Source organism: Aythya ferina, assembly GCF_964211825.1.
Source record: "Aythya ferina genome assembly, chromosome: 12".
Classification (NCBI taxonomy): Eukaryota; Metazoa; Chordata; class Aves; order Anseriformes; family Anatidae; genus Aythya; species Aythya ferina.
Genome location: NC_140308.1, coordinates 1,713,376 through 1,740,565, shown reverse-complemented (window position 1 = coordinate 1,740,565; position 27,190 = coordinate 1,713,376). Strand labels below are relative to the sequence as shown.

The 27,190-nt window shown below is 67.9% G+C and overlaps 2 protein-coding genes across 2 annotated transcripts; one reads left to right on the top strand and one right to left on the bottom strand.

Moving 5' to 3' along the window:
- The first annotated feature begins 18 nt into the window (after positions 1–18).
- On the top strand, positions 19–4,148 carry CTU2 (cytosolic thiouridylase subunit 2). Its single transcript, XM_084533015.1, has 15 exons — positions 19–117; positions 954–1,028; positions 1,404–1,482; positions 1,560–1,619; positions 1,715–1,775; positions 1,874–1,983; positions 2,085–2,368; positions 2,447–2,582; positions 2,677–2,808; positions 2,917–3,008; positions 3,085–3,176; positions 3,281–3,332; positions 3,452–3,518; positions 3,621–3,679; positions 3,765–4,148. The coding sequence occupies exons 1-15, from the start codon at positions 26–28 to the stop codon at positions 3,832–3,834; spliced, it is 1,461 nt and encodes a 486-aa protein (XP_084389141.1). The 5' UTR covers positions 19–25; the 3' UTR covers positions 3,835–4,148.
- A 362-nt stretch (positions 4,149–4,510) lies between these two features.
- On the bottom strand, positions 4,511–27,090 carry PIEZO1 (piezo type mechanosensitive ion channel component 1 (Er blood group)). The gene is made up of 51 exons (XM_084533014.1): positions 26,903–27,090; positions 21,071–21,166; positions 19,945–20,058; positions 19,663–19,705; positions 19,404–19,566; positions 18,323–18,461; positions 17,961–18,174; positions 17,558–17,723; positions 17,340–17,432; positions 17,166–17,250; positions 16,976–17,067; positions 16,618–16,878; positions 16,428–16,539; positions 16,144–16,322; positions 15,926–16,074; positions 15,587–15,766; positions 15,401–15,495; positions 14,552–14,709; positions 14,288–14,464; positions 14,080–14,205; positions 13,782–13,982; positions 13,139–13,343; positions 12,942–13,046; positions 12,327–12,480; positions 11,621–11,864; positions 11,435–11,531; positions 11,149–11,317; positions 10,977–11,066; positions 10,764–10,846; positions 10,432–10,503; positions 10,017–10,126; positions 9,852–9,945; positions 9,480–9,566; positions 9,209–9,381; positions 9,002–9,126; positions 8,753–8,914; positions 8,414–8,672; positions 8,130–8,318; positions 7,709–7,997; positions 7,461–7,575; positions 7,228–7,375; positions 6,923–7,137; positions 6,609–6,767; positions 6,371–6,518; positions 6,091–6,279; positions 5,914–6,006; positions 5,652–5,824; positions 5,459–5,581; positions 5,298–5,377; positions 5,003–5,201; positions 4,511–4,917 (listed from the first exon to the last, which is right to left on the bottom strand). The coding sequence occupies exons 1-51, from the start codon at positions 26,964–26,966 to the stop codon at positions 4,668–4,670; spliced, it is 7,506 nt and encodes a 2,501-aa protein (XP_084389140.1). The 5' UTR covers positions 26,967–27,090; the 3' UTR covers positions 4,511–4,667.
- Between the last annotated feature and the right edge of the window lie 100 nt (positions 27,091–27,190).

The window sequence follows — 27,190 nt, the reverse complement described above, 5'->3', positions numbered from 1 at the left end:
GGGGAAGGGAGGGGAAGGGGGAGCCATGTGTGAGGCGAACCGAGGGTGCGGGGAGTGCGCCGCGGGAGTGGGAGTGGGATTGGGAGCCGCACGGCGCCGTCCTGCTGCGGTGTGCAGGTGGGAGGACAGCGGAACGGGAGCGGCTGCGGTCCCGGTCCCGTACCCGTACCCGTACCCGTACCCGATCCCAATCCCAGTCCCGGTCCCGATCCCTATCCCGTACCCGTTCCCAGTCCCGGTTCCGTTCCCGGTCCCAATCCCGTTCCCATTCCCGGTCCCGTTCCCGTTCCTGTTCTCATTCCCAGTCCCGTACCCGTTCCCGGTCCCAATCCCGTTCCCGTTCCCGGTCCCAATCCCGTTCCCATACCCGGTCCCGGTCCCGGTCCCGGTCCTGATCCCGTACCCGGTCCCAGTCCCAGTCCCAGTCCCAGTCCCGTTCTCATTCCCGTTCCCAGTCCCGTTCCCGGCCCTGATCTCGTTCTCGGTTCCATTCCCGGTCCCGATCCCGTACCCGGTCCCGGTCCTGTTCCCAGTCCCGGTTCCATTCCCGGTCCCGTACCCGGTCCCGTTCCCAATCCCGTTCCCTATTCCCAGTCCCATTCCCTGTCCCTGCCCTGTTCCTGGTCCCAGTCCCCACCCCAGTCCCGGTCCCAATCCCATACCCATTCCCAGTCCCGGTCCCCACCCCAGTCCCAGTCCCGATCCCATACCCATTCCCAGTCCCATTCCCAGTCCTGGTCCCCACCCCAGTCCCAGTCCCAATCCCATACCCATTCCCAGTCCCATTCCCAGTCCCAGTCTCCATCCCAGTCCCAATCCCATACCCATTCCCAATCCCTGGCCCAGTCCCCACCCCATTCCCAGTCCCATTCCCAGTCCCATTCCCGGTCCTGGCGCCGGGGGCCCGGGTCGCTGCCCCCTGTGCCCCCCAGTATGAGCCCCGTGTCCCACAGGCAGCCACGGCCGTGCGTGAAGTGTGGGGACAGTGCTGCTGCCATCGTCATCCGCGTCGGGGATGGGTTCTGCCGGTGAGGGGACCGGGGACAGGGGACACGGGGACCAGGAACCAGGGGGCTGGGGGCATTGGGGATTGGGGTCATGGGGACAGGGGACATGAGGACCGGGGACATGGGGTCTGGGGTCATCAGGGCTCAGGGACACAGGGTATGAGGACACTGGGCTTGGGGACATGGGGTCTGGGGACATTGGGTTTGGGGATGTAGGGACGGGGGACAGGGGATCTGGGGGACATGGGATCATCAGGGCTCAGGGACACGGGGTCTGGGGACATTGGGTCTGGGGGTCATCAGGCTTGGGAACATCAGGACTTGGGGACACGGGGTCTGGGGACTTTGGGGCTTGGGGACAGGGGTGCTCAGGGCCGTGCCACGCTGTCCCCGCAGCGCCTGTTTCCGCGAGTACTTCGTGCACAAGTTCCGCGCCATGCTGGGCAAGAACCGCGTCATCTTCCCCGGCGAGAAGGTACGGGGTGGGGGGGACACAGGAGGGACACACGGGGGGCACCCCCAGGCCGGTGACTGTCCCTTTTGTCCCCACAGGTGCTGCTGGCGCTGTCGGGTGGGCCGGCATCCAGCGCCATGCTGCGGCAGGTGCAGGAGGTGAGAATAGGGCCGGGGTGGGGGGCTCGGGGTGGGGGGCTCGGGGTGGGGGGCCGGGGACGCAGGGCATCCCGCTGACCCCACTGCCGTGCCAGGGGCTGAGCCGCGAGACGGCCAAGAGGCTGCGCTTCGTGCCCGGCCTCATCCACATCGATGGTAAGACACGGTCCCGTCCCCGTCCCCGTCCCCGTTTTGGGGTTGTGCCCCCCCATGGGGGTGCCCCCGTTGCCCACCCGCGCCCGGTGTGCCCGCAGAGGGAGCGGTGTGCGGGCAGAGCCCGGCGCAGCGGGAGCAGAACCTGGCCCAGATGGAGGCCCTGCTGCAGGAGACCGGTTTCCCCTATTACCTGGCCTCGCTGGAGCAGGTAGGGACGTGCTGGGATCCAGAGGGGACACAAAATGGGGACAATGAGTTGGGGGGGGGACACGCCCGCCTCCACCCAACGCCCCCCATCTCTTCCTGCAGGCCTTGGAGCTGCCCGGCTCGGTCCTGCGGCGAGGTCCGGGGGCGGCGGGCGAGCCCTGTCCCTCCTACAAGGAGGCCGTGGAGGGCTTCATCCAGCAGCAGAGGCAGGAGGTGGCTGACGGGGACGGGGACACCTCATCCGTGGGGCCCAGCACCCAGCACGGCCCCGGGGGGCACCCGGCAGCCCCCCGCCTGCCCCCCGCCGCCCTGACGGCGGAGCTGCTGCGGCTCTTCGAGGCGGCGGAGACACTGACGGCCAAGGAGGAGCTGCTGCAGATGCTGCGGTGAGGGAGGGGGGGCTCCTCCTGCCCTAACGGCCTGGTGGCACCCGCGGGGCTGAGCCGGTGTCGCCGTGTCCCCAGGGGCCACCTCATCCTGCACACCGCCCGCACGCGGGGCTACCCCAAGGTGATGACGGGCGAGAGCTGCACCCGCGTGGCCGTCAAGCTCCTCACCAACCTGGCGCTGGGCCGCGGCGCTTTCCTCGCCGTGGATACGGTGAGCACAGCCCCCAGGGGGCTGCTCGGCCACCTGGGGGGGGTCCCCGGCTCGGTGGCAGCCCCTCAGCACCCCCCCACCCACGCTCCTGTAGGGTTTCGTGGACAGCCGCCACGGCGACGTGACGCTGGTGCGGCCCATGCGGGAGTACATGGCCAAGGAGATCGCCTTCTACAACCACTTCTTCGGCGTCCCCACCGTCATCACGCCGCCCCTCAGCACCAAGGTAGGGTGCTGAGGCCCCCAGCCGGGCCCTATAGGGCACTAATTTGTGGGATTCCCCCCTCCCCATCCCCAAAATCCCACCCGTGCGCTCTCCGTTCCCTTCGCCCAGCGCCGGGAGAAAACCAGCATCCACCGCCTGATGGAGAGCTTCCTCCTGGGGCTGCAGGCGGATTTCCCGTCCACCATCAGCACCGTCTACAGGTACGGCACCCTAGGGTGGTGGGGGGGGACACACACGGGCAGGGTGCCCCCGCTCACCCGTTCTGTATGGCCACAGGACAGGCGAGAAGCTGAGCGCGGCCCCCGCCGAGGCAAGCAGCGAGCTGCAGCGCTGCCTGCTCTGCCTCTGCGCCCTGGACATTGATGGGGGTGAGTGAGGGGCTTTTGGGGACACATGGGGCTTTTGGGGACACACGGGGGGGTGGCCGTGCACTCCGAGTGTGTGACCACGTCCCCATGTGGCTCTCTGGCAGAGGAGGAGCTGGCCCTGGAGCCCACGCTGGTGACGGAGGAGACAGGGGACGGGTGAGTGTGCGAGTTTGGGGATGCTGTGGGGGCACGGTGCCGGGGTTGGGGGCACGGTGGTGGCACTGGGGACACAGTGCTGGTGCCACCATCCCCGCTCACCACCCCTCTCCCCGCAGGGCTGACAGCAGAGCTGCCTTCATCCCCCTGCTGTGCTACAGCTGCCGCCTCACCTTCAAGGAAATGGTGAGCCATCGGGGGTGACCCCCCCCCGGACCTGGGGGGGCGCATTGGGGACGGGGAGCATTGGGGACGAGGCTCCTGTCCCCATTGTCCCGCTGTCCCCAGGGCCCCCCCGCCACGCTGCCGTCCTACGTGCGCACCGAAGCCCGGCACAGGAGCTGCAGGTAGGGGATGGATGGATGGGGAGGGGGTTCCCCACCTTTCTGTGGGGGGGTTGCAGGGCCCCCACATAGGGTCTGTCCCTCGCAGGGCACGGATGAAGGAGCAGATCCAGGAATTCCTGCTGGAGGATGACGAGGAGGAGCCCGGGACGAGCTGATGGGGCTGGGGGGCGCAGAGCCCCGAGCCACTGGGGTTGGGGGTCCTGTGGGGTCGGGGGGGGGTTACTGGAGCTCCTTGCCCAGCCACGGTGACACCTGGCACCCAAAATGCTGTTTTTACACCCAAATTAAATGTTTTTTTAACAGCAGGGGGGCAAGGAGACCCCCTGGGTGCCTATTCTGGGGGTGCTGGTACCCCCTGGGCATCATATCGCCGCTCCTGCCCCCCCCACGTAAGCTGGGGTGGCCTCAGCTTTGTTTTTATTAGATATCTGTATAAATAAACCATTTGGATTTAAAAAAAAAAAAAAAAGTCAGAAGTGTTTTCAGTCCGGTTGGGGGGGTGCCATCCACCCCACTGGGTTGGGGGGAGGGGGTTGTGGCCCTGTGCCCCCCCCGATTTGGGGATGGGGGCTATTGCTTTAGAGTTCAACCTGGTTGTGGGGCTGGGGAGAGCAGGGAGGGGCCGGCTCCTGCCCCCCCCCCCAGCAGCTGGGGTGCCCTGTGGGTGCAGGACCAGCTCCTGGACCCCCCCCCTGCCCAAAAAACACCGGGGTGCCCATGGGGCCAAGCCCCCCCCCCTGCTCCCCAAGGAAGGCACGAGGTGCTCTCGGCCGGTCAGCCGGCTTGAAAGCATCGTGGAAGGCAAAAAATAATAAAAAAAAAAAAAAAAAAAAACACCAAAAAGCTCCTCCTTTTAAAAGCGAGAGCCTGGGCTCGCCCAGCGCGCCGTCCCGTGCCCCCCCCCCGGGCAGGATGCGGCCCCCGCGGGGCTGGTTAAGGCATTGGCGGTGATGTCCCCCCGGGGAGGGGGCCGGAGCCCCCTTCCCCTTTACTCCTTCTCCCGCGTCCACTTGATCATGGTCTCGGGGGAGCGGTAGAGGAAGATGAGCTTGGCGTAGAGCTCTTCCTCCAGCTCCAGCTCGCCCGTCTCCCGCACCAGGAAGATGTCCTGGCACAGCTTCAGGATGCGGTCCACGCAGGGCAGCTCCTCGAACATGATGGAGTGCGAGATCTCGCTGAAGAAACCCCGCACGAACTTCCCGATCACCAGCACGATGGAGACGTACAGCCCCATGATCCTGCAAGGGGTTTCGGGGTGAGGATCCCACCGGTGTGTCCCCCCCCCACACACCTCCCCGGCTCCTCCGTGCCCTCCTTACGCACCCGTAGCCGGCCAGGAAGCCCAGGCTGGGGGGGCTGACTTTGTCGTTGAAGATGACCATGGGCAGGATGTTGCCGTCGCGAGGGGGGGCGTCCTTCAGCCTCACCACCCACCACTCCAAAAAGCTGTCGCTGCCCTGCCCCGAGCCCACGCGCTCCCGTTTCAGCTGCACCTCCACGTCCAGGTAGCTGTCCTCTCCGTCTGTGGGGAGGACAGGGGGGGGGGTCAGGGCACGGTGTGGTGGCTGAGACCCCCCCACCAATGCGTAAAGGGGGAAAAAAAAAAACAAAAAAGCACCTGGAAGGAGCTGCTTGACCGGGTTGGCTTCGGGGCCGTTGGGTGCCCGGATGTATTTGGGGAAGAGCTTGGGCACTTGGCTGCAATGAAGCGGGGATTAATTGGGGACACAGGTGGCGTCCCCAACCCTGAGCCCCCTCCCCGTGCCCGGGGACACTCACACGGGGGCGTCGCGGGTGCCCTGCAGCAGCTGGGCCAGCTCCACGCGCTCGGGCGCACCGGGCTGGAGGTCGGTGGTGTGCTTGTCGAAGGTGTGCTCCACTGTGCCGCCCTTCCCCAGGTCCCTGCGGGCGGAAAGGGCTCAGACTCGGGGGGCTACCCGCTGTGTCCCCCCCCCGGTGACCCCAGCGTTACCTCTGGAAGGTCCAGGTGAGGCGCAGGGTGATGTCCGAGGAGCCGTTCTGCAGCTCGCGCCGCATCTGCTCCCGGCTGGGCGGGCTGATGCTCCACAGCGAGCCCGAGCTGCCCTCGATGCGCGCCGTGACGATGTCCTCGTAGCCGTACAGCGTGATGAACTGCATGGCCACCTGCGGAGGGGACGGGGGCACGTGGCTGGGCACGGGTGGCACGGAACCAGGAGGGTTCAGGGGGGTTGCTTAGGGGATTTGTTTTTTACCGGCTGCCTCTCAAATTGGTTCGTCAGCGCTTCGTAGTCCTGGGGGGTGAAGGGCTGGATGGACTGCTGCTGGGCGCTCATGGTGAACAGGGGCTGCGGGGACACGTGGCATCAGCGGGGACGTGTGGGGGACCCCGGCATCCAGCCCCAGCCCCGAGGCTGCCCCCCGTTCCTCACCTCGTACCCCCCCAGCTTGAGGGTGACGGTGACATCGATGGGGTGGTTGACGACACCCACCACCGAGCGCACCAGCGACATGAAGAGCAGGGGGAACCAGATGATGGCCACCAGGAAGAGGATGATGAGCCCCCCCATGCCGTACTTGACGATCTTCTTCTTCTTCTGCCCTTTGGGCTGCGGGTATTTCTGCGGGGAGACGGCGCAGGGGTGCCAGGGGGATGAGTGGGGGCACCCAGCCGGGGACACCCCGATGGGGACGGGTGCGTTGGGGTCCTACCTTCTCCGTCTCGCGGCTGCACTTGATGATGAAGATGTTGGCGTAGATGTCTTCCACGCACATCCAGTTGGACAGGGACAGCGTGGTGTCCGTCCACACCCAGTCCATGACGGCGCGCAGCTCCACCAGGAAGGGCACGAGGCGAAACCTGTCGGGGACGGGGAGAGGGGGCTGCTACGGCTCCGTGTGCCCACCTGGGGCCACGTGTCCCCCCCCCGTGCCACCCCGCGTCCCCTACCCCTGGAAGAGGAAGAGGTTGAGGTGGTTGTATTTCTTGGTGAGGAAGTTGCCCAGGATGCGCGTGGGGTAGCCGCAGCGGATCTGGTAGGCTGAGAGCGAGAAGTAGATGCACTTGACGAAGTACCACAGCTGGGCCACCGTGTTGAGGCTGAACAACCTGCGGGAGGGAGGTGTCACCCCTCCGGCCACCCCAGCCCTTCCCCGGCCATACGGGGCCACCACGAAGGGCTGGGGCCACGAAGGGACCACCCCACGGCCTCAGGCACCCAAGGAGCACGCAGCGCCCTGGGAGCTGCTCGGTGGGACCGGTACCTTTCGGTGACGGCCGGCAGGATGAAGAACATCCAGAGGTGGATGCTGAAGACCAGGATGACCTGGAAGATGAGCTTGCCCAGCACCGTCTTGCGGAGGTAGAGCGCGCGGTCGATCACCATGGTGGTGAACTGGATGAGCAGCATCACCAGGAAGGCCTCGGGCACTTGGTCGTCCGACAGCGAGGAGGTGATGTCGGCGGCCGCCGAGTGTTTCTGGGGATGGCGGCGGCGAGGTGAGGACAGAGCCCGGCCTGACCCCGCAGCCGGGATCCACCCCGCAGAGCTCCCCCCCCCCCAGCTCACCCCGAAGGCCCAGAAGCCGAAGATGATGATGATGAAGTCGACCACGTCGGCCAGGAACATGAACGCGTAGACGTCGGTGGCCGCCCGGTAGCGGGTGTGCAGGATGTCCCGAAAGAAGCCACGCACGGGCTGGTAGGTGTTCTGCGCCCTAGGGGGGGGGACAGGGGACAGGGGGTCACCAGGGGGGCTGGGAGCTGCAGCCCCCACCCCAACCAGCACCGCAGGGCACCCACACGGTGAGGAAGAAGAGCTTGACCCGGAGCCCCAGCGCCTTCAGCTTCTTCTGAGAGTGGCTCTGCTTCACCTCTTCTTCCTCCTCCTCCTCTTCCTCCTCCTCCTCGCCATCCCCTGTGGGCGAGACGCAGCACGAGTGACCTCGGGGCCCTGCGGGGCTGCATCCTGCCCAGGGGGGCCACGAGCCTTGCCCTGTGCCGGGGCGCTCAGCACCCCCTGAAGCTCAGCGATGGGACGTGGCGCTCACCTTCCTCCAGCGCAGCCTTCGTCTCCTTGCTCCTCTTCCTCTTCCTCCTGAAGCGCAGCTGGGTGGCCGCATCCCCGGCCCCCTCCTCTGGCCCCCCGGCATCGCCCTCCGGCCCCGTGGCTGCGCCTGGTGCCCCCGGCTCTGCCGGCGGCGCCGCCCCCTCCTTGCCCACCGCCGGGGGTCCTGCTTCCTCCCGCCGCTCCTCCTCCTCCTCCTCCTCCTCCGCCCGCTCTGCCTCCGGCTTCTTCTTGGCGAAGGGGTCCTCCTCGTGGTCCCACAGCCCGTAGCACTGGGGAGGGCGGGGGTCAGGGTGGCTGCTGCCACCCCCAGCCCCATGCACGCCCTCCAAGACCCCGCTGGGGCCATGGGGCGCGCCCAACGCGGCGAGGGCCCGTCCAGAAACGGGTGCCCCGGGGCTCACCAGCAGCAGCGAGCGGTGGAAGAAGAGCACCAGGAGCTGGACGAGGTCGTACTTGATGTAGCGGTCGGTCTTCTCCAGCCCCAGGATGCGGGGTGGGAAGAAGGGCTTGCCCTCGTTGCGCACCAGCATGGCGTAGCCGTTCCAGGGGAAGAAACCGAATTGGAAGAGGTATTTCACCACCACCATCACCTGCGGGGACGCGGGGGTCACCGGGTGGCATCCGGGGTCACCGTCATGGTGCCGTCGTGTCCTCGTCCCCCTTCCCCGGCCACCCCCCTGCCCACCTCGGTGAAGATGATGGCGGTCATCCAGAAGCGCTTGGTGGGCCGGGGGATGGAGAGCATGGCCCAGAGGAAGACGAGGATGGGCAGGAAGAGGGAGATGACGGAGGCGGTCACCATGTTGTTGAGGATGATGACGAAGTAGCAGAGCAGCTCGGAGTGGGCGGCCACGCAGCGGTAGAGGGCCAGCAGCAGCTTCAGGAAGCGGTTGTGGGACTGGTAGAACTGCTCCGACTCCTCCAGCTCCACGAAGTACAGCCGCCTGGGGGGGTTGGCACGGGGGCTGAGCCTGCGCCCCCGACCCACCGCGTCCCCATCCCTGTCCCCGTGTCCATCCCATACCTGCTCAGCAGCAGCTCGCTGGCCGTCCGGGTGCGGTTCTGCGGCAGGGCCAGGAGCTCCCGAGAGCCGGCCACGTCCTCCTGCGACCCCCAGCTCGTCCCCTGCTCCTGGCTGCCAGGGGGGGGCTCAGCCCCTCGGCCACGCTCGGCTCCGTCGCGCCCGCTGGGGACGGCACGGGGCCGGGTGAGCGCGCTCCTCGCCAGCCCCACGGCGCCGGGCGGGCACCCCCCGGGGGATCTATGCACCTGCCTGGAAGCGACGCCGTTTTGGGGGTCCGCACCCCCAGACACCCTCTGGCTCGGCTCCTCGGGGGGGGGCTCCTCGGGGGGCAGCAGGTAGAGCTCATCCAGGACCCCTCGGTGCACGTCCTCGCCCTGCGGCGGGCACGGGGTGAGCGCCGGCGCGGTGCCACCGTCCCCCCTCCCGTGCCCGTTGTCCCTTCCCCGGGGGGGTCACCTTGGCCAGGCGCCGCGTCAGGACGTATCTCTCGAGCCGCAGCACCGTGGACATGTCGGCGTGCTCCCGCGTGCAGGCGTCCAGCCACTGGGTCAGGCCGTCCACCATGGCCTGGCACAGCACCCAGAGGAAGCGCAGGGTGTTCAGCGCCCGCTGCAGCACGTTGCCCCGCTCTGCCGGGGCGAGGAGAGAGGGGCTCGCGGCTTCGCACCCGCTCAGCACCCCCCCGAGACACCCCACCAGGGCTGGCAGGGTCCTGCTGAGCACCTACCAGATCCTTCCTCCTCCTCCTCCTCCTCCTCCTGGCCTTCGGCCTCTCTAGGCGACTCCAGCGCCTCCTCCCTTCCTCTGCTGTCCCCTGCAAGGCAGGCAGCAGGTCAGGGCCCCTCCACGAAAAGGGATGGGACATTATTTGTGACCTCTTTTTGTGGCTTCCTGGTCCCCCATCCTCTCCATCCAACTTTAAAAAACCAAGGGGGATGCACAGCTCGCACCCAACCCCATCTTAGACACCAGAGAATCCACACGCACCCACTGGGAACCCCGCTGAGACGACGCCCTGTTACAGGACCCCGAGGATCAAACACCAGCCGTACCCCCCCGTGGTGGCCCCCAGCCCCATTTTGGGGTCCGCCAGCCCCACCTGCAGCGAGCTCATCCCCCAGCAGCTCCTGCTGCTCCCGCTCCTGCTGCCGCAGCGCCGTCCTGGTGTTGGTCATCCAGGCCTGGTAGGCAAGCTGATTTGGGGAGGGGGCCATCAGCACCCAGCGGGCACGGCCGACCCCCCCCAGCCCCTTGCCATGCCCACCTGGAAGGCGCTCTGCCTGCCCGGCCGCGGCTCCTCCGGCACCGCCGCCGCCGCCTCCTCCTCCTCCTCGCTGTCCGACTCGAAGAGGAAATATTCCCCCGAATGCAGCACTACCGGGGCGGCACGGGGTGTCACGGGGTGCCCCCATCACCGTGTCCCCTCCACCTGGCACAGCTCGGTGCCACGGACACCCCCGAGGATCCCCACTGGGGACACCAAGGTCCCCAAAGAGGGGTCCCTCCAGCGCCGAGCCCTGCGGGCACCCCACACATCCATGCCCCCCGTTAGTGCTCAGCAGCAGAAAACGGCCCGGTTAATGCCCAGCGTGGGGGTCTGGGGGGGGCATGCAGGGTGTCACCTCGCCGAAAGCACCGTCACCGCTGCTCCCTGCCCGCGCCCCGTGCCGGGGCAGTACCTGTGGCGTGGTCTAACCACGGCCGCCACCACCGCTCCCTCTGCCGGGAAGGGTCCGCCGGGCCACCGGGCGCTGTGGAAGGGCAGCGGGGGCTGAGTGGGGCTGGGGGGCGAGCCGTCCCGGCGTGGGGGACGTTTTTTTGGGTAAGGGGGTGTTGTTTGTGCGTGTACAGGGGGTGTTCACCGCTGCGCTCCACCAGGCTCCGCTGGTCTCCCCCCAGCTCAGCGAGGAAAGCCGGGGGGGCAAAACGTCGCCGATGGGTCGAGGCCACCCCTACGGGGGGGGGGAGCAGGAGGGGCTGGGGGCTTGGGACGCCCCCTGTAGGGTCTCACCTGGCCTGGCCTCATCCTGGCCCTCACTGGCGGGCAGCCGCTCCTGGTGGTATTTCTCCTGCTTGGCTCGGATCCGCTCCATCCTGCGGGGCGCAGCACAGGCTGCTCCAGAGCTCCCCAAAGGCCCCAGGGACCCCAGCGCGATGCTGGGCTGCAGGGCGCTTGGGGGGGGGGCGCAGGGGGCTCCCGGGTGCCCCCCCAAAACCCACTCACTGCCGTTTGAGCTGGGCCAGAGACTTCTTCTCGGCCTGCCGGTGGGAGCGCATGCTCTTCAGGATGCTGGCCTTGAACAGCGCGACGCCCCTGCGGGGATGGAGATGGTGAGGTGGGGGGGGGACACCCGCACCCAGCACCCCTGGGGACCCCCGGGAACCCCCAGGCTCACCTGGAAGCCTGCAGGGCGGAGGCTTGGAGGTCCAGCATGACGTGCAAGAAGTAGTAGCTGAGGAAGACGCGGCGCTGGAGCAGGAGGAAGAAGAAGCAGATGCTGTCCCAGATGATGCCAGCCTCCTCCACGGGCAGCGAGCAGTCCTGGTCCTTGCCCATCTCCTTGGCTAGCAGAGAGAAGTGTGGGGGGGAAGCAGGTAAGGCAGCACCCCAAAAAAATCCCCCTAACCCCATCGACGCAGAGCAGGGCAGCCCCCAACTCGCCCCCCCGTGCCGGTGCTCACGGTCGTAGTAGCCCTTGACGGTGCAGACCAGGCTGAAGAGCTGGATCACCCAGCAGAAGTTGCTCTGCATCTGCTGCACGAAGACGCAGGAGAGGAGCTGCGGGAAAAGGGGCACGGCACGGGGTCAGACCCCCGGGGACACCCAGGGTGACCCCAGGAGCACCCCCCCGGGGCCGATGCCCTCACCGACAGCATGTTTTTGGAGATGATGACGGTGATGTTGTAGAGGATGAGGCAGTCCCAGAGCACCAGGCGCGCCCGCGCCGGCTTGCGCAGCATGGCAGTGCCGAAGAGCAGGAGGTAGAAGCAGGCCAGCAGGTAGCCGAGGCCAAAGAGGCTGATGCGGGTGGCCCCGGTGATGAAGACCACCACCAGGACGAACCAGAAGAGGTAGCGGAAGACCACCACCTTCGCCATGTCCAGGTACGACCTGCGGGATGGGGCGCTCAGGGCAGGGTCCCCGCCTCCTCCCAGCACCAAAATTGGCACCGCCTGGGCTCGGGGTGCTACCCCCAGCCAAACCAGCAGGTCCCGATCATGTTATGGGGTCCCAAAGCTTGGGGTGCTACCCCCAACCAAACCAGCAGGTCCCGATCATGTTATGGAGTCCCAAAGCCCTTGGGTACCCTGGTGCCCATCTCAAACCAGTCTTGGGGTACAACGTGCCTTGTCCCAGTCCATGGGTATCCCAAAATCCATGCGTGATCAAGCATGCCCTTGACTACTTGATCTCCCCAGAGGGTCCCCCCACAGCCTCGGGGTGCTCCCATCCCAAATGTGGGGGCACCACCCTGGTGTCACCACCCTGGTGGCACGGGTCCCGTCCCAGCCCAGTCCCCGTCCCAGTGCCGCCGGGTCCCATCCCCGCCCTCGGGGCCCCCATCCCACGCACCGGCAGTGGATGAAGTTGGGCGTGGGGTTGTGGGGGTCCCTGCCCAGGTCCAGCCTGTCCGCGTTCTCGCCCGCCGCCCGCAGCCACTCCTCGGTGCGCTCGGCCGCGAACACCCGCCACTGCTGCGCCGCGCACAGCAGCAGCACGAAGTCGTCTGCGGGGCACACGGCTCAGCCAAAAGGGGGGCGGGGCTTCCAGAGGCCACGCCCCCTCGATAAATAAACGGGCGGGGTCACAGAAAGCTCCTCCCCCCAATTTGGGCGGTCCCATTTCATGGATGTGGATTTGGGCGCATTGTGCGCCCAAAAGGGAGGTGTGGTCAACCTCAAGCCCCTCCTCCTGGAGGGGTGTGGCTTTCATCAGGCTCCTCCCACAAATGGGTGTGGTCATGCAAAGCCCCTCCCATCCCACAAAAGGGGCGTGGCCTCAACCAAGCCCCTCCCCAAATGGCTACAAGCCCCTCCCCCGTTGGGTGTCCATTGACCCGTGCATTATCCAAGAGGGGCGTGGCACCTCCCAAAGCCCCGCCCACATTATAGCCCCGCCCACCGGTGGGTGTGGCCAGACAGCCCCTCCTGACCCCCCCTGACCCCCTCCCCAGCGGGGGGCACTCACTGATGAGGTTGGTGGATTTGGGGGCCACGAAGAAGTCGGGCAGGTAGAGCCACTTGATGAGCGCCGAGTTGATGGGCAGCGACCGGCTCCAGCGCCACGGGTAGTCTGCGGAGAGGGGAGGGGGGGTACCGGGGTGACCACCCTCCCCCGAGACCCCCAAATTCCATCCCCCGGACCCCTCCCAGCACGCCCCTTACCCACGCAGAGGGCGGGCGGCATGCCCACGCACAGCAGGTACTGGTAGAGGAGGAAGAGCACGAGGAAGAGGCAGTATTTGGGCCAGAGGCGGGCGATGGCCGCGCGCCGCCGCCGCGTCAGGATGACGACGAGCCAGCAGCCGTGCAGGATCACCATGAGGTTCATCCGCTGCCCGATCACGTTCACCGTCATCAGGAAGCAGATCTGGAGGGCGGGAGGGTGGCAGCTCAGCCCTACGTGTCCGTCCTGTACCCCGCGTGTCCGTCCCGTACCCCCATGCACCCCACATGCCCATCCTGTGCCCTGATGCATCCATCCTGTGCCCATCCCACACCCCACATACCCCACACATCCATCCTGTACCCCCACGTGTCCGTTCTATATGCCAACGCATCCATCCCATACCCCAATGCATCCATCCTGTACCCCCATGCACCCCACGTGCCTGTCCCATACCCCCACACATCCACCCCATGCCTGTCCCACACCCCACGTGTCCATCCTGTACCCCCACGCACCCCACACATCCATCCTGTACCCCCACCTGTCTGTCCTGCACCCTGATGTGTCCATTCTGTACCCCAACGCGTCCACCCCATACCCCAACGCATCCATCCCGTGCCCCGTGCCCCCGCCGCCCACCTCCAAGCCGAACTTGTAGTAGAAGTAGTTGACGAAATACTTGGCGCAGCTGCCCAGGCCCTGGTCGAGGTGCTCGTGGGACACGTCCTCGAAGACGGTCTCGGTGACGGGGGCCACCAGCTGGTGCTGCTTTCGGTAGTACTCCTGGCGCCGGTACACCACGGCCTCGAACACCAGCAGCAGCAGCACCAGGAGGTGGTTCTGGGGAGGGGGCGAGGTGGCGCTCAGCTCCGCCGTGCTTGGGATGGGGACGGGGAGAGGGGACCCTGCCCTTTTTCCGCCCCCCGCCCCAGCCCACCTGGATGTAGCCCAGGTTGGGGAAGCCTTTTCGGATGCCGAACCAGTTGGCGGGGTCCACGGGGCCGCGGTACAGCGTGGAGTTGCCCAGCTCCTCGGGGCTCAGGTTGGTGCCGTTGAGCTGGGGCTGCGAGGGCGCGGACACAGGGGTCAGCACCCACCTTGGGGAGCCGGGAAGGGTCCCCCCAAACCCTCCGGCGCCCCGGCACCTGGGTGCAGTTGCTGGAGTACTCGCTGGGATCGACGATCTTGAGCTGGTAGAGCATCTTGCAGACGATGATGATGCAGGTCCAGACGGTGGAGAGGCACGAGGCCATGTGGCGGAAGCGGCAGTAGGGCATGGCGAAAGCCCACAGCAGCACCAGCAAGAAGTTCATCAGCGACACCTGGGGCAGGGAGGTGCCGTCAGCACCCCGGGGTGCCCAGCAGAGCCCCCCTCTACTCCCCAAAAACCCGGATCCCGGTGCCCCTACCTCCTGGAGAGCCACCCAGACGGTGTAGAGAGCCACCAGCTTGAGGACGTGGAGCTCCAGCAGGCGCCCCACGAAGACCTGCCCGCGGGTCAGCGTGTCCGAGAAGGTCCAGCCCAGCACGATCAGGCGCTCCAGCACCAGCCCCCACTTGGTGGGCACTGCGGGGACACGGGGACAGTCACCGACACCCCCGCACCCATCCCTGGGTGGGAGCACACCCCAACATGGCCCTGCGCCCACCCGGTCCCTTCATGGCTTGGTGGATGCCATAAAGCCACCCCAGTACCCTCCCAGGCCCCGAGGACACCCCAACACACCTCTATATCCTCCTTGGCTTGGGGGACACCCCAACACATCCCTATAATCCCCTTGGCTCCGAAGACGTCCCCAAACATCCCTATATCCTCCTTCTGGATTCTGAGAACACCCCAATCCATCCCCATATTCCCCTTGGCTCCAAGGACACCCCAACACGTTCCTATATCCTCCTTGGCTCCGAGGACACCCCAACACATCCCTTTATCCTCCTCGTCTCGGGGGACACCCCAGTCCATTCCCATATCCTCCTTGGCTCAGGGGATGCCCCAATCCAACCCCATATCCCCCTTGGCTCCAAGGACACCCCAATCCATCCCTATAACCTCCTTGGCTCCGAAGACACCCCAATCAATCCCCATATCCCCCTTGGCTCCAAGGACACCCCAATCCATCCCCATATCCTCCTTGGCTCAAGTATGCCCCATCCCATCCCAACCCATCCCATCCCCTGGCCCCTCCTGGGCTTGTAGAACACCAGCCCACCCCACACCCTCTCCCAGTCCCCGAGGACACCCCAATCCCAACCCGTACCCTGCGAGGCGGTGTCAGAATCGCCCGCCTCGGTCCCGGCGCTCTCGGCGACGGCTGCGCCCCGCAGCAGGCGGCTCCCGTGCAGCTCCTCGGGTCTGTGGGTAGAAAGGCTCAGCACTGGGGACACGGGGGACACGGGGGACATGGGGGACATGGGGGGGGACACCCCGGTGCGCGGGGCCCTACCTGGGGATGTGTCGGGGCCGCGGCTCGGCGGCGGGGACGTGCTCCAGGTCGGTGATGTGCATGAAGGGGCGGTGGAAGTAGTGGAGCTGCAGGATGCAGGCCAGCAGGAAGAAACCCGGGATGAGGGTGCTGGAGAAGAGCTCGGAGACGCTGAACTGCTCCAGGCCCAGGTCACCCAGCCTGGCCAGGGAGGGGACAGCCCGGTCAGCTCGGGGACACCTCCATGCACACCCCCCGTGCGGCACGGGCAGCCCCTCGGAAGGGTTTGGGGGGTTCAACCCAACCCTCCCGTGCCTCGGTTTCCCCATCTTTTGGCTGCGCCCCGATGCCGGCACTCACTGCTGGTTGGTGAGGCCCGTCAGGTTCCTCCAGTACATGGGGAAGTCCTCGAACTGGAAGGTGTAGACGGCGATGAGCACCAGCATGGTGTACGCCACCACCAGCCACCAGAAGCCCTTCAGCACCTTGCGCCACAGGCTGTAGTACACCTGGGGGGACAAGGGACGTGAGCACGGTGCCACCGGGCCGGGGACAGCCTCCCCGTGTCCCCCCTTGACCTGGAAGAGGGTGAGGCAGAGGAGGAAGAGGAACATGTAGACGATCTTGTAGACCACGAGGCGCCCGGCGAAGCTGACCACGATGAACATCCCGGCGCAGACGCAGATCCAGTACTTGGCGTAGAAATCCCTCACCAGGGCACCCAGCGCCTTCAGCACGTCCCGCTGCCGGCTGGGCTCTGCAAGGCACGGGCACATCCCGGGGGTGCTCAGCTTTGGGGTTAGGGGGGGGAAAACGGGACACCCCTGCTGCCCCCCCAAAACGTCCCCGAGGGACCCCTCACCCATGTCCGAAACGGTCACCTCCAGCAGCGGGGTGGCCGGGCACGTCCTCGTTAGCAGCTTCTCCTTGACGAACTGCCGCACCAGCAGCCAGAAGGTGAGGGTGAGCAGGAGCTGCGGGGACAGGCGGTGAGCGGAGGAGACAGGAGGGCACCGCGGGGAGGGGGACGGGGATGGAACAGAGGGGTTTACCTTAGCCCCCAGGTCCAGGCAGGGGTATTTGGGGCGCACCAGCCCCAGCTGCTCCAGGCTCATGAGGCCGACGCGGGTGGGCAGCTCGGGGGCCAGGTCCATGCCCCAGACGTACTGCAGGCTGCAGAGCGCCACGCCGTAGAGCAGCAGGAAGGGCGAGCACAGCATGGCGAAGTGGTGCCGGCTCCGCACGATCCAGATGAGGCAGGACCAGAGCAGCAGCACGAAGGTCAGCCAGCTGTGGTAGGTGATGCTCCACACCTGGGAGGGGTGAAGCAGGACGCGGCCGCTCGCATGCGGGGCTGCCCGGAGAGGTGTGAAAGGTTTGGGGGTGCCCCCGTGCCCCCCCTGCCCTTACCATCATGGCAATGAGGGCGCAGACGTAGCTCTGCTTCATGATGACGTGCCACAGTGTCTGCAGGGGCAGCCGCTCCGCCGGACTCTTCCTGCCTGGAGCAGGAGCTGTGAGCCCCCCCCTGAGCCCCTCTGCAGGCAGGGGGGAGCAGGGCAAGGCTTAGGGAGGGGGGAGGCGTTGGGGCCAGGCTTACCCGGCGGCGTCGCATCCCCCATGACGTGGACGGTGCAGTTCTCCGTGCCGCTGCCCGGCTTCCCGGTGCTGGGGGACAGCATGGGCTGGGGGGGGGGGGCAGAGAGGGCTGAGCGGGGCTCCCCCTCTCACCAGGAACACCGGGGCGCTGCCCCCACCGCCTCCCCAGCCCCACCTTGGTGTCCTCAGCCACGCCATCGGTGTCCTTGGGCCAGCTCTCCAGCTCCACCAGCTCCCTCACCGGCGGCTGCGCCGGCACCGCCGCTCTCTGCGAGGGGAAGGAGCCAGAATCAGCATCCAGGAGCAGGACCGTGCCCCGTCCCCCGGCCTCATACCCCCCAAAACCCCCTGCCCGGAGCAGCAGGGTGCCTACGGCCACGCGCAGCCCCTCACCCTGGCGTCCAGCCTGCGCAGCTTCAGCAGCGTGGCCACGGTGTAGTAGAGCAGCAGCAGGATGCCGGGGTTGGCGTAGACGGGCCAGGGGTGGCTGGTGTTGAGCACCAGGGCGTTGGGCCGGGAGCCGTTGCGGTGCAGGATGATGTCCTTGAAGCCAAACACCCTGCGGGGATGAGGTGGGGGGCGTTAGCTCCTGCCTGGGGACGGCGCTGTCCCCGTCCCCGCGCGCAGCCCTGGCACGGCACCGGGGCAGCCTCCAGCCGCCCTCCCCGGGGACCATCCACAGCCGGGAGCGGGCTGAGCGCCAAGCAGGAGCCGTGCTGGCTGTGAAACATCCCCGGGGACGTGGGCACGCAGCCAGGGACACGCAGGGGGACCCGTGGCCCTGTGTGCCACTCACCGTGCCCAGATGGTGGGGGGCGGGAAGACCCCCTGGACGAAGGGCGCTTGGTAGGCGTAGAGGCAGAGGAGGTGGACGGCGGCGTAGACGCCGACGAGGATGCAGAGGGTGTCGAAAGCCCTGCGGCTGGCCGGGAGGTGGCAGGCCCACCACGTGCACAGCCCCACGAAGAGCAGGTAGTAGACGCTGGAGGAGGCGGAGGGCAGGGTGATCCCTGGGGAGCAGCGCCCCGCGGGCGGTCAGTGCGCGGCCGAGCACCCCCGTGCGCCTCCGTCCTCCAGCCGAGCGCCTCCCCGGCGAGCAGAATCACCGAGACACCCCCAAATCCATCGTGCACCCCCCTCCCCAGGCCCCGTACCCACCGGCCAAGGCCAGCAGCAGGATGGCCAGCCCCTTCCCGGCTGCCCACAGCAGCCAGTGCGCCGTCACCCGCAGCCGGGCGCTGAGCGGCGTGTCCCCTTCGGCCGCGCCACCGCGCCTCTCCACGTCCTCCTCTCCCCCCTGCCAGGAGAGGAAACACGGCGTGAGCCCCAGCCCGACCCGGATTCCCTCTGATTTCAGCCTGGATCCCCTCTGATTTCACCCCGCTGCTCGCCGTGCCTCAGTTTCCCCGCTGCGTGGGGCACACGGCCGCGGGGGCGCCCTGCCCGGAGCAGCGCGGGCGCACGGCCCTGCACCTGGCCGTGTTTATCTCATTAGCTGTTTGGAAAGCGCCTCCGAAACACGGCTGTTTTTCTTGGCACCCGCACCCAGGTTCCCAGCACTGAGCTTTTTTCCAGGCTGCCTCCCGCGCTGGCCCTGCGCTCACAGCAAAGGCATTCGCTGCTGCCCGGGCTCTGGTTACAGCCCGGCCCTGTGGCCGTGGCCGGAGTGGGTTCGGACAGCCCTAAACTAGTGGGATTCACCCCAAAAATGGAGCTGAGCCTTGGTGTGGGGTCCCAGCAGGGTTGGGGGGTGCCATCAGCACGGGGCTGTCTGCCTGGGTGACACCGGAGCTGCTCGCACAGGGCACGGCGCCCCGGTGCCCCGCTGGCACTGTCACGGCACGGCACGGCTCCCGGCGGCTCTGCCCCCGAGCCCTGCACCCCGCTGGCTCCGTCCCCACCCGTGGGCAGCCGGGGCTCGGCCACCCCACGGAAAGCAGCTCCGTGGGGCCGGGCTGTTTGTGGGATCCCTATGGTAACGCGGGAGCAAACACGGGCACTCCTCCGCCGCTGAGTCACCCCGGCCCCGGGGAGGGGGAGGCGCAGGGGACGACCCGGGGCATTGCTGAGGTCCGTCCCCGACCACTCACAGCCAAAAGTCCCCTCCCGGGCTGCAACCCCAACCCGAAACCCGGGTCCCCAGGAGCATCCCACGTGTCCCACGGGACTGTATCCCCAGGGACCGGCTGGCGGGACGTGGCAGGAGGGATGCTGCCGGGGGCACTGGCGTCACGCTCACCCGCTCAAGGGGCTCCAGGGACTCCGGTGGCCGGCCGCGGGTGGCAGCGGTGGCCTTGGGGACGAGGCGGCGGCACAGGCAGAGGCAGAGGGACGAGACCAGCAGGATGCCGACGTCGGGCGCCACGAGGCGCACCGAGTTGGGGAGGTCGTCCAAGTCCAGCCTGGGGGAAGAGACGGGCACAGGGGAGGGTTCAGGGGGGGTCCCCTTAGCAGCGACCACGTCACCGCCCCCTCCCCGGCACCAGGGAAACCCTTACCTGGTGACCCCGATGTGCTGGGCGAGGACCTCCCAGCTGCTGTCTGCAGGGAACCACAAAGGCGTTGAGATTGGCACCAGCCCCCCACGAGGAGACCGCCCCACACCGGGGGCCACGCTGCCCCACAGCACCCAGAGAACCACCAGGTCTCAGCAGCCCCTTAGCACCCAGCAGGGTGGGATCCTGCCCCCTGTCACCCCCTCCGGGGGCTCCCTTGCAAGCACAGGGTGGCAGGAGCAGGGGGGGAGGCACGGGCACCCCCCGGCACCCACGGGTACTCACTGCTGGGCCCCAGCAGGGCGGGCAGCGTGTAGAGGCATATCTGGAAAACGAAGTGGGCGAGGAGGAAGAGGATGCTGGTTCCCAGGAGAGCTTTGAGGAGGCGGCCGGTGTGACCTGGGAGACACGGGTGCTCCATCACCCACCACCCCGGGTGCTGCCAGCACCCTCAGCACCCCCGGGAAGCGCCCCCGGAGCTGGGAAGGGCGCGCTGCCGCCGTGCCAGCGATGCCAGCGATGCCAGCTCTCACCCTGCACCCCGCACAGCCTCCCCAGGAGCATCCTGCCTGCTGAAATCCTGGAGAAACTGAGGCACGGGGTGATGCAGGGAGCTGGGACCCCAGGGCCATGTTCCCTCTCCTTGCCCCAGATGCCCCAGTGGCACGAGGCGCTTCCCCGGCACCGGGGTGCGGCGCGCCCCGGGCTCCTGCACCCATCCCATCCCATCCCATCCCATCCCATCCCATCCCATCCCATCCCCTCCCATCCCATCCCATCCCATCCCATCCCGCAGGGGGAGCAGGCACCACCCCGTGCGCTTTTCCTGGCCGCTGGAAGGGCAGCGCAGAGCCCACGGCCACCCTGCAGCCGCGTGCCAAGCTCTCCCTTGGCTTGTTTTTTTCCTATAAACCACCGTGCTGCTGCTCAGCAGCTCCCGGGCTCGGAGGCCGTGGAAAGCCATGAAATATTCAGAGGGCAGAGCTTTTAGCCAGGGCCACCTTTCAGCCTGAAGGGCAGGGAGCCAGCAGGGCTACAGGCACGGCACCTCCGGGTGCCTGCCATGGGGGGGGAAGGCGTCCCCTGCGCCCACCGAGGGGGACGCACCCCTCGTTTCCACCTGGGAACAGGGCTTAGGGCTGGGTGCTGTGCGTCCCTGCCCGCCTGGCACAGCCCTGAGGTTTCTGGTTAATCGGGCCGGGGCTCAAAATTGGCCACTCCGTAGCGGGAGGCCTATTAATAGCCGCACTGGGCTATAATTAACGGGACGAGGCTGCCGCACGGAGCCGCCCGGCCCAGGGGAAACCACAGAGGGATGAGGGCAGGTACCTGCTGGAGGGCAGCTCCCCCTCCTGCCCCTTAAAAATAGCCCCAAAACCCCCTGCCCGAGCCCCAGTTGTGGTGCCCTCACCTGAGACGGCGCGGTCGGCGGGCCCCGGGAACCAGGGCAGGAGCAGGAGGTAGAGCAGGTACACCAGGGACAGGACGTTGAAGCGGAACAGGCAGGCTGGGGACAGAGGCACGGGCAGGGTTAGAGGCACGGGGACAGCACCCGGGGCTCCCCACCCCACGAGGACCCCCCCCTCGCATCCCCGGGATGCTCTGCGGCATTGCCCCGACACCCCAAAAAGGACAGGGAGGCCGAAACAAAGGGCAGTCCTAGAGATTGAGGTGATGGGGACGCAAAAACGATGTGAAAACCCGCCGCATTTCCACGCAGGATGGTGCTGAGTTTGGCGGGGGTGGCACGGCCGGGTTGGGACCCCCACCCACAGCCCCTCACCTGCGCCCGGCCCCGCTCCGGGCACGCCAGCAGCTCTCCGCCTTCCCCCTGGCTTATTTTTAGACCCAAATTACAGCCTGCTTGCAGGCGTGAAGCCATCGGAGGAGCTGGGGAGGGACTGGGGCCGGCCCCAACCCCGCACCTGAGCCAGCGCCCCACGGAGCTGCCACCCCCAGGGACGGGGAGCGCAGGCTGGGGACACCCCGAGGCAGCTCCACCCCGAATTGGGGATGCAGCAATCCCGGTACAGGAGCTGCCACGAGGCCACGGTGATGGGAACAGCGGCTGCAGGACGCCCCCCAAGCCCCCGTTGGCCAGGAACGATGTTATGGGGGCATCCCAAGGCATCCCTGTCCCCTCCCCTCCAAACCCGAGGGACACGTCCCCGCTTTGGGGCAGCCCCGGGGGGGACCCCGCTGTGGGTATAGGGTCCCTTGGGGATGCAGGGGGGCGGGCTGGGTGCCAGGGGACGTGCTGCGCACCGCGAGCCAGGCACGGCCCTTCCTGTGTTTACGAGGTTTCAATGGGACGGCGCATCCTGCAGCGGTGCGGGAGCCTCCCCACCACCCCGTCTGGGGGTGACGCAGGGTCTCCACCAGCCCCCCAAGATCCCAGGGGGCTCCAGCAGCCCCCGGGCAGGGTTGTGGGGCGCGGGGTGGGCTCCTGTCCCCGTGCCCGGGGGGGGGAACCCCGCGTCCCACCAGCCGCCTCTCGGCGGTGACCCCGGCGCGCGTCACCTCCCCGCACGCCGAGGGTTGCTCGCTGCGTCTCGCAAGCCATGATCTCATGGAGCAAATATTCCTCTTCCCGCGCCAGCGGGCGATGGGGCCGAGAGGAGCTGGCCTGGCGGGGAGCGAGCTGCCGCTCGGGCTGACGTGGGGGGCAGGCAGCCCCCTCCCCAGGCCGGGGATCGACCCCGAGCGGGGCTGCGCCCGCTGCGCACCCACCCTGAGCAGTCCCTGGGGGGGGGAATATCCCCAGATCCCATCCCAGCCCTGGCTTGGGACATCCCTCCTGGGCTGGCCGTGGTGGTGGCAGGGATTTGGGGTCACCTGCAGCGCCGGGAAGGGATGGCACAAAAAAGCACCCAGCAAATGCCAGGGGAGCAGCCAGGACCCAGCCGGCGCCGTGGGGTGGCCGGGGTGGCTCCCATGGGACCGGGGTGGCTCCCATGGGACCGGGGTGGCTCCCAGCCCTGTCGGAGGAGGAAACCGGTTCTCTGCGGTGCTGACGGTGCGGGGGAAAGTGCCGGCGAGGGGGGAAAAACCAGTTGAGCAGAGCAGGGAGAGCCAAGGGCGAGCTGCCCCGCGGCACCGGGACGGCCGCTCCTGCACCGAGCCTGCTCCTCCCCGCTGCGAGGAGCCCGCCGGGTGCAGGGCACGGCACCCACTGCTCCCCAGCACCCACTGCCCATGGGGTTTTGGCTCTGGGGGGCAGGATCTGGCTTGGCTGAGCACCCCCCAGCTGGGTTACGCTGGCTCCGTGGTCCCAGCCCTCTCTTCCCGAGCATCCCCCCCCTCCCCGGGGGACGCGGGAGCAGCCAGCCCTGCTCCCACGCTGCCGATCCGTCACGGTGGCTGGAGCTGGCAGCCGGGAGCACTCGCAGTGTTAACAGCAGGAATGTGCCAGGAGGAGAGAAATCCCAGCTCCGGGGAGCTGGGCGCGATGCACGCCGGCCTTCAGCCGCCCCTGGGGGTCTCCTGGGGGCCCTCCCGGGCTGGATCGGTCCCGGGGGACCCCCAGGGAGGGGATCTCCATGTGGGGGGCTGCAGCAGCAGCGGGTTTCAGCAGCAGGGAGGCATTTGGGGAGAGCAGGAGGGGTCGAAGGGGCTCAGTTGGGAAGGAGACATCCCCAGCCGCATGGCAAGGGGGCTCCCCGGACCCCCCCAGCGATGGAGACCCCCCCATGACCACGCACTACGGCCACACACAGCTTGGCACGACGCAGCCACCAGCTCTCTGCGGGGACCCGTGGCCACCCAGGATTAATTAACCAAACTCCTGACCTCCCTGCGCGCCCTGCTGTGCTCCCCTGACCCCACTGAGCCCCGTGTCCCGCAGCCAGATCCCACCCCACGGGCACCCTTGGGGTCAGGACGGTGTCCCCAGGGTGTCACCTCGCACCCAGCAAACCAGCTGCAGAACGAGGGACGCCCCCGGGCGCACGGCTCCCCGTGCCCCCACGGCCCCGTCCTGCTGAGAACCGGCCGCGGGCACGTTCCCGTTCCTGGCCCCATCCCTCCTAACCCCGGCTCCTCTTTCCGGGAAGAGGGACCAGCCCGGCTGTTTCACCCTCTGCATCCTGTTTGTGTGGAAAGCAGCTCCCAGTCCTGCCAGCGCAGCGGCCGAGGCCGGCCCCGCTCCCCGGGGATGCTGCGGGAGCTGCCCCGGGACGCAGCGGCACGGGGAGCGCAGCACCAGCGGGGTGGGTGCCCGATGCCAGCCCCGTGCCCGGGGTTATGGGGCCGGCCCTGACGACGCCACAGTGCTGCTGGACAAACAGTGAGGTCCTCCAGCCCCAAATCCTTATCTGCACGGAAGGAAGAAAGAGCAGAGAGGTTAAGCAGGCAGCTGTGGTGCTGCGCTGGTCCCCCAGTGCCATCTGTCCCCCTACACAGGCAGGGTGCCCCCAAAATCATGCCCCTCATCCCCCCCAAACACGTCTCGCAGCAGCAGGGCTGCAGGGGATGGGGACGGAGCCGTCCTGGGGGCCCCAGAGCCACGTGCTCAGCACCAGGACACCTGCGCTGCTCTCATGGTTGCACCCCACTTGTAAACGGGGACCCCCAAATCCCTGCTGCCATGGCACGGGGGGGGGGTTCTGGAGCCACCGTAACATTTTCCACGCGTGGCTCATGCCACAGGGCAATGCCGGAGCCAAAACAACACCCCCCACCCTCACCCAGCCCCCACGGGGATCCCAAATGTTTTAGGGCATCCCAAGACCTTTGGGGAGGGGGGACGGTGAGGACCCCATGGGTTAACCCCACCGTGCCCAGCTCCCCAGGACCACCAACCCCCTGCAAACCCAGCCCAGCTGGGACACCAGCAGGCCCCAATGCTGCTCCCCACGGGGCTGCGTGGGGGGGTCCCGGGAGCCCCCAAAGCACCCCACAGCCGCAGGGCAGCGCGGGCACCGCACAGGCTCCGCGCCAGCCCCTGCGCAGCCCAGCCCCCGGCCTGCCCTTGGGAGGAAATGGAGTTATTGCTCTTGGAGACATCGGTGGCATTTTTTTTTTCCTGTGTGTGTGTTTTTTTTACTTTTTTTTTTCTCTTCCCTTTATTTCCCCTCATTTAAAAAAAGCACCTGACCACAGGAGGCAGCTGGCTGCAGCCCACGCGCCCAGCTGGGCACCGGCTCCCTGCAGCACCAGGACCCCCAAAACCCCGTGCTGGGTATGGGGGGGGGCTCAGCTGGGCAGGAGGGGCCGTGTCCTCGCCTCACCCCAGCCCAGCACCCCCAATTTTTGGGGGACACCCCCAGGGACGTGCTCCCTAGGTGCCTCAGGGCCCACCGGCACAGTGAGCGCTGCAGCACCAGCCGGATAAATGGCGAGGGGGGGCAGCAGGCTGTGCCCCCCACCCACCCCAGCCAGGCAGGATGGAGCTGAGGTTTATTGCGTCCCCACGCCGCGCAGGATTTGGCCCAAGGCACAGCTGGGAGCGAGGTGGGGGCCGTGGGAAGCTGGGGGGTGCCCCGAGCCGTGCCGCGGGGGCCCAGCTCCGGCGCCTCCACCCGCACGGAGCTGGCTGGGAGCCGCCAGCAAACATCCTCCGGACGCTGGGGAAAAGCCTAATTGCAGGGGAAGGAAGGCAGCAGGGCCGGAGGCAGGTCAGCCTCCGGGCTCTCCTCCCAGCCGGGGGGCAGCAGCCCCAGCCCCGTGCCTCAGTTTCCCCTGCGGCACGGGACCCGTTGGGACACGGCCACTTCCCCGGCGCCCGCTGAGTCACTCGCGCCTCGAGCAGGGCGGGTTTCATCTCCTAGGACAGCCGCTGCCCGAGCGGGGCCCCAAATTTAACCGAGCCCCCCTCCGGAGCGTGCGGCAGAGGGAACGCCGTGCCATGCCCCCCCGGTGGCTGCAGGAGCTGGCCGGCCCCGGTGCGGCGTGCCACGAGGGAGCAGGGCGACAAGCACGGGGCAGAAGCAGCAGAAGCAGGGCACGAGGGCCATCGGCGCCGGGGTGGCACCCAAGAGGACACGTGTCACCCCCCCCGGGGATGCGCCCGGCTGGAAGGGCCTTGTGCAAGCAGCGCCCGGCCACCTTCCCAGCCCGGTTTGCAGGCAGGGTTATAATTAACCTCCTCACATCCTGCACGATGCACTGAGTCACTCGCAAGGGAGAGCAAATACAGAAGCTTTTTTCAACGCTCGCCGACTTCCTCTGCCAGCGAGGCTCGCCCCATTTGGGCTGCCTCCCCTGGAGGCACGGCGAGACCCCGTGCGCCCTCACCGGGCTCCCCAAAACGCAGCCGGGATGGGACGGGAGCTGCTCGGCTGCAGGTGACCCCGGTGGGACACACGTCCCGGGGTCCCCGCAGCGGGTGACACCCCCAAAAAGCTCCTCGCAGCTCTCCGGGTGGCACGAGCCCGCGGCCGGGCACCAGGAGGCCGTGGCACAATCCTGTTTACGGAGCCCGGCGAGGTTTTTCTTTTTTCCTTTGCGCCTACGTGAAGGTAAACGGAGAGCCCCGAAGACGCTTCCCAGGTTCAAAGGGACGATTTTTGCCCGGGGAGAGCCCCCGGCACACGGGCATTTTCCAGGCCAGCAGCCAGGCGGCTCCCGGCTCCGCACTACCGGGGGCTGCAGCCGAGGTGCGCGCCCCCTGCCCGGCCCTGGAGGGGGGCGGTGGCGCTCCCGGCCCCCGCCCTGCCAAAAGGTCCCGGCTTTTGCCAAACCCACGGGGGGATGCATAAGGAAGGGGGGTACACGGGGGGGGTCCCCGGTGCCCGGTTCCATCCTCGCCCCTCCGCGGAGGCCGCTCCAACCTCCGCCCCCCCCCCCCCCCTCCCCGGGCCGGCAGCAGCGGGCGCGCCCCCGGGGCTGCGCGGAGCCGAGCGCGGCTCTTGGAGTACCGAAGGGGGGGGGGGAAAAAAGTTGTGGGGAAGGGGATCGGGGCTCCCCCCCGCTCCGAGGGGACCCCGAGGTGCTGCCCACCCCCCCCAAACCCAACCCAACCCCGGAGCGTCCCGGCCCCGCTTCACCCGGGGGCTTCTCGTGGGAACCGCACCGGAGGGGGTTAAAACGAGGGGCAAAGGGGGGGCACCACCACCCGCCCCCCCCAAACCATGCACCCCTCGGGGGGGAGCGCACCTCCAGGCACAGCGCAGCCCCCGCGCGGCACCCAGCCGGGACAGGGACCCCCCCCGGAGCTCCCCCTTTATCGGGGCACCCCCCATCAGCTGGGGACCCCCCTCCCCAAAAAAATATGAAGCGCGGAGGGCGGCGCACGTGCACTCACCGGCGAGCAGGGCGAGCGGCAGCAGCAGCCAGTAGAGCCCCGCGCACAGCGCCCGCCGCTCCATGGCTTCAGGGGGCTGCGGGACGGCCCATGCCGTGCCGAGCCGAGCCGTGCCGGGCCGAGCCGTGCCGTTCCGTGCCGTTCACGCCCCGCCGGGGCTGGGCAAGGCCCCGGTGGCCGGTCCCGGAGCGCTGCGAGCGGCCGCGCTTCCCCCGCCCCGCGCCCGCCGCCTTTATAAAGCGGCGCCGCCCGGCCCCCTCGGCGGGCTGGCCCGGCACGGCACGGCTC